The following is a 6,000-nucleotide window of genomic DNA, read 5'->3' as shown; positions in this document are numbered from 1 at the left end:
TGCTTTCACACCAAAGTACTTAGGTTAACAGTCTGAGTCTGATAAGAGTTTTTAAGCTTTAAGAATAAGTTTTTTGATAGCGTAAAAAGTCATAAGCGTAAGCTATGCTCTAGACAAAAATCTTTTTGATCTTTGTAGCTCAATTTTGTTCTACGAAATTTCATCAATTTTGGTTATGTGATACCTACGTTTTCTTCAAAATATTGGATGAAGTAAATTTTGATTGCAATTTGTAACAACTATTAAGTCGTCTTTGAAAGAAAAATAATGTTAATGATGATGATTCAATTCCTTTCTTTGTTGCCTACATACAAGTTTGTACAAAATCAGTTTTAGCTCTAGCTCTATTAAAGTTTAAAACGATATTTTTATTTATAAAATTATTGGTCTTCTAATAAATAAAATAAATGACTTAAAACGCGCATCAAGCAATCCTCATCAGCCGCACTATGCGCCTGCGCCGATTGCGTCACTCGCCGCTCACTACCCCCACTCGAGTAGGGGGGTACCACTACAGAGGTGAGAGGGGGGTTACCAGGGCGGCAGCGGCTCCTAGTAACTTGAATGCGAGGTGGTACCGGCTCGCAAACGAACCAGAATTATGATTCGCATATGGGGACCAGAGTCACTATGGGTTTTTGACGATTTAGAATATTAAATAAATAAATAAATATTGGGGACACCATACACATACCAACTTAGCCTTAAACTAAGCAAAGCTTGTACTATGGATGCTAAGCGACGATATACATAATTAAATATATAAATACAAACTTATATACATAGAAAACATCTATGACTCAGGAACAAATATCTGTGCTCATAACACAAATAAATGCCCTTTCTGGAATTGGAACCCAGGACCGCGGCTTAGTAGGCAGGGTCACTACCGACTGAGCCAGACCGGTCGTCAAAATACCTAGAAGATATGTTGGCAACAATTTGGCATGCTCGCGCCGGTACAAATTTTGTTTTAAATGTCAAACTTCGATGAAATTATGACATTTTCTCAATCCATGCAGAGGCGCGGCTACAAAAATCTTTTCTTAGCCTGACTATCTTAAACGTAACGGAAAATAACTTCTATTGTATGGAGAAAGTAAACAGCACTCTTCCTCAAAAGCCTCCAAAGTTTTTGATGTTTTAGAATACGTTACACTATTTCGTTTTCGTCCCAAATGACAGAAACTTGCCTAAATGATTTAAGAGTCCGTAAGGCAAGCTCCAGAACTTTACACTTGAAGACGTAACACTGTCAAATTAGGTAAGCTACAGCGGGGCAAATCTCGACTGGGAAGCAATTGTAACTGGTCCATTTTTTTTTCCATGTTTTACAATATTTGCAGTATTAAATAGAGTGTCCAACGGTTATATAATTATGGTAGGCGTGTTCAGTGGATAGATGTAGAACTCAACATCATATTATAATAATGAAAATAATGAATTAGTTACAATTGTCCCCCAGTCGAAATCTGCCCCGCTGTACCTCAAAACTTTAAAATTAGGCACAAGTAGTTTTTTCAACAGTTATTTCCTATTTACCTATCTTACCTATATCCTATTACATCAGTGTTGTCAAAGATATAAAAAAAATAAAAATATAAATTAAAATAAAATAAAATTCATTTATTTCAGATAAAAAATCCATATCATTATTATCACACATTTTAACATAATATAAACAAACATTTAAAAATAAAAACTATTAAAAATTAAAAAAGATATGTATAAGGACGTTACAACAAGAGTACGTTGCCCGGCCGGTGTAAGTGATGAATTCGAAGTAAGGGTTGGTGTTCACCAGGGGTCAGCGCTGAGTCCCCTGCTATTTAATTTGGTAATGAACCATCTGACTGCAAAGCTGCAACGGCCGCCTCCTCGAGACTTGCTCTACGCTGACGATATAGCACTCGTCAGCGAAAATGCGGAAGACCTACAGCAAATTCTGGAGCAATGGAGAGTCGCGTTACAGGAAGCCGGTCTGCGAATCAGCAAACAAAATACCGAATACGTACACTGCAATTTCAGCGGCAAAAATAACAGCAGCACCATCAGTCTTGAAGGCACACCCCTGAATGGAGTAGACAGTTTCAAATATCTAGGCTCAGTCGTCACCAACGATGCAACTGTCGACACTGACATAATCCAAAGAATAAACACAGGATGGGTGAAATGGAAAGAGCTGTCAGGAGTGCTGTGCGACAAGAGAATGACTGTACACATTAAAGGCAAAATCTACAAAACCGCCGTCAGCTCTAACGTATGGCGCCGAGTGCTGGCCTCTCAAAAAACAACAAGAAGATTGGCTACATGCCGCTGAAATGAGAATGCTGCGCTGGGCCGGGGGTGTAACGCGACTAGATCGCATCCGGAATACCCTCATCCGTAGCTTCAGGGTAAAACCAATTCAAGAAAAGCTAATGGAAGGCTGACTCACATGGTATGGGCATGTAATGCGTCGCCCACCCGAACACATGACCCGAGAAGTACTCGAAATGTTTCCGGCGCCTAAAAGAGGACCAGGAAGACCCCTCCCAAACATGGATAGCTACCATAAATAAGGGCATGAAGGCTGCAAATGTCACATCTGAGACAACCCGGGACAGAGCGTCCTGGCGAAGAAGGAATAGGAGAGCCGACCCCAAATAATGGGATACGGCTAGGCCAAGAGAGAGAGTTATTTCCTATTTAATGAATAAAATATACGAACACGTGTTAACCCAATATCGTTGGAACGTTCGATCGAGTGATGAGTCGCATAATTTGACACCGGCCTGCTTACATATAGGCCAATTCGACGAAAGATATCGGAATGATGTTTGAATCATATTAGTTTCGTACTTATACTAACAGCTCGCCCCGGTTACGCACGAGGATTATCATAAAAAAAACCGGCCAAGTGCGAGTCAGACTCGCCCACCGAGGGTTCCGTAGGTACTAACTTTCAATACCTAGTTAAAATAATCTCGTTTCTCAGATAACACTAAAGACTGTATACAGTATGTACTAATGATGAGTATTATTGTGTACAGCGCCATCGCTCGGTGAATTCGCTAACTAATTTGCGCGACATGTATAGTATGTTGGTTTATCAGGGATAATTCTATATGATGAATTGATGATAGTGATAGTTAAAATCATGTAGTGATAGTTAACATTATTTAGTGATAGTTAACATCATGTAGTGATAGTTATAATCATGTAGTGATAGTTAACATCATGTAGTGATAATTAAAATCATGTACCTAGTGATAGTGATGGGTGAAACGCACTACGACTATGACGAAACAATTGCAATCTCATTTTGATATAAGCGCGCATTCGTATTGGCTTGGAAGGCTCGTAGTGACTAAATGACTATAAAAACTGTGGATGTTTGAAATTGTACACATTGTAGTGTAGGTAAGACGTATGTGAATGTATCAATGCACGCAGGTGGAAAAAATATGCGTGGTTTCTGTTTCATTTTATTGTCCGAGAAATAGTGGAAGTCTTCTTTTCAGCTTAGATAAAAATTATTTCGTATGTTATTCTACTCTAGGTCTCAGATTCAATCTATTTTATTGCAATTTTGCATTTTGTGACCATAATCAATGATGAAATATAATTTTTATAAATTGACACATGAAACATATTTTCTGACATGTTTTGACATCGAAGAGATTGAATTTGAATTTTAAAACTAAAAACGCATCACACACCTCTACTGTATTTAGGCCATGTAGTACACGTTATGACAATACATGCGCATGAGTGAGCAGTGTTTTGTTTACGCGTGACGTCACGGGTGACGTTGGGACCCGCCTAGTGACGTGGTACAAGTCGAGTTCACAAATATGTGTACATTTCTTCACCTTAACTTGTTGCAATAAGATAAAAAAACCGGCCAAGAGCGTGTCGGGCCACGCTCAGTGTAGGGTTCCGTAGTTTTCCGTATTTTTCTCAAAAACTACTGAACCTATCAAGTTCAAAACAATTTTCCTAGAAAGTCTTTAAGTCTTTATAAAGTTCTACTTTTGTGATTTTTTTCATATTTTTTAAACATATGGTTCAAAAGTTAGAGGGGGGGACGCACTTTTTTTTTCCTTTAGGAGCGATTATTTCCGAAAATATTAATATTATCAAAAAATGATTTTAGTAAACCCTTAACCATTTTTAAATACCTATCCAACAATATATCACACGTTGGGGTTGGAATGAAAAAAAATATCAGCCCCCACTTTACATGTAGGGGGGGTACCCTAATAAAACATTTTTTCCCATTTTTTATTTTAGCACTTTGTTGGCGTGATTGATATACATATTGGTACCAAATTTCAGCTTTCTAGTGCTTACGGTTACTGACATTATCCGCGGACGGACGGACGGACGGACGGACGTTACGCTTGCGTTAAATTCGAAAAAGGCGGAATGTTTCATAAAAACGACAACCCCCCATTTTAGGCTATGTCACTCTCCATCCCTTCAACTATCTCCACTTTAAAAAGTCACGTCAATTCGTCGCTCCGTTTTGCCGTGAAAGACGGACAAACAAACAGACACACACACTTTCCCATTTATAATACGTATTAGTATGGATGTCTCAGAAGGAAAGTAGCAAATTGTTATAGTGCTGTCGAGCATTGGTACTTTTATCTTAACAGATTTTTTTTCCTCACTATATCGTAATCCTGCAAAAGGATTCATAGGAGGTGCAAGCACAAATTGCTCGCCCTTAGAGTTGGTCAAAGGCGCCTAGCTTTCAGAGACATAGACTAGAGAAATTTCGACGGGTACCTCGGCGGTCGGGGTGGTGTAGCGGTCGAACACGTCAGCCGCGATAGCTGGAGACCCGGGTTCGATTCCCGGCTTCGCCACCAGTGGGCTTGATCGCTTTTTCTTTAGTGTATGGTATCTATTTCAGTTTATAAGATATTTTAATTTTTTTCTTTATAAGGCTTTGTAAAAATATTCGTAAAATATCCTGTCAAAGTAGTTTAAGCTACTGGTAAACTTTAGTGCAATTTTTATTCAACAGCGTGACAAAATATAAAAAAAAAAAAGTTTTGTAAACACAACAGTGTGTCGCTTAACTTCAAACTTGGGTAAATCCATTCTGCTTTAAGGTTTATTATATAAAAAATATAATATCGATCTGAAAGATAATCAACCTATTGCAGAATGGATTTACTCAAGTTTGAAGTTAAGCGCCTTACTAAACAAATTCATTAAAAATCGAAACGTAATAATGTTTTTGATTAAACATTTTCACTAAGGATTATCAACGATATGTCAGATCAGGCAAATATGCATAGCCAACAATAATCATAATCATAATCATAACCATAATATTTATTAATAATACAAATTACAAGTCACATAATTTTATACAGCAGGTACATTTATTATTTATTTTATTTATTTTATTTATTGAACATAGTTGCAAGCTTACAGTCTGAACCAATACACCTACACATTAACAATACATGCAATATAATAAAAATAAAACATGCTTAGGTAAAATGTCGAACAAGTCAAACTAATCAAATAAACAATTAAGAGGAAAAATAAAATGAGAAAATTTAAAACAATGTCAAAACAGATTACAGGTCAGTCAAATAAAAATTTATAAATTGTCTAGCAGTTTTGCATAAGTATGCTAAACGACAACGACAACAACGACGACGTACATAAAGATTAAGATCCTTCTACGACATAATGGTAGGTTATTTTATTAATATCTTATATCCTAGGTTTTTCATTAAAGAACTCTTTGTGGTCATAGAACGCTTGCTCGACTAACCACTGTTTTAACTTGTATTTAAACACTACTGCGCTATTAACGGCTACTATTGCATCCGGAAGACAATTGTATACTCGTGGGCCCAATATAATCAATAAAATCCTCCCATCAATTTGAATTAATAACTAATTAAAATTACATAATCTAAGTTCCTTAGCGCCGATAGCCCACGTTCGCGCCGTGTCTGATGGCGGCGTGATATCACGTGCTATCAGTGC

At 37.3% G+C, this 6,000-nt stretch overlaps 1 protein-coding gene and 1 non-coding gene across 2 annotated transcripts; both read left to right on the top strand.

The window, feature by feature from the left end:
* The first annotated feature begins 1,840 nt into the window (after positions 1 to 1,840).
* Positions 1,841 to 2,320, top strand: LOC125238085. Its single transcript, XM_048145374.1, has one exon. It carries the CDS (start codon positions 1,841 to 1,843, stop codon positions 2,318 to 2,320), a length of 480 nt encoding a protein of 159 aa, XP_048001331.1.
* Positions 2,321 to 4,782: 2,462 nt separating this feature from the next.
* Positions 4,783 to 4,856, top strand: Trnas-cga. Its single transcript has one exon. It is a non-coding gene; the product is annotated as a tRNA-Ser (tRNA).
* Positions 4,857 to 6,000: the final 1,144 nt, after the last annotated feature.

This window comes from Leguminivora glycinivorella, chromosome 22 (assembly GCF_023078275.1).
Source record: "Leguminivora glycinivorella isolate SPB_JAAS2020 chromosome 22, LegGlyc_1.1, whole genome shotgun sequence".
NCBI classification, from domain to species: Eukaryota; Metazoa; Arthropoda; class Insecta; order Lepidoptera; family Tortricidae; genus Leguminivora; species Leguminivora glycinivorella.
The sequence above is the reverse complement of the archived record's forward strand: the minus strand, read 5'-3'. Positions and strand labels throughout refer to the sequence as shown.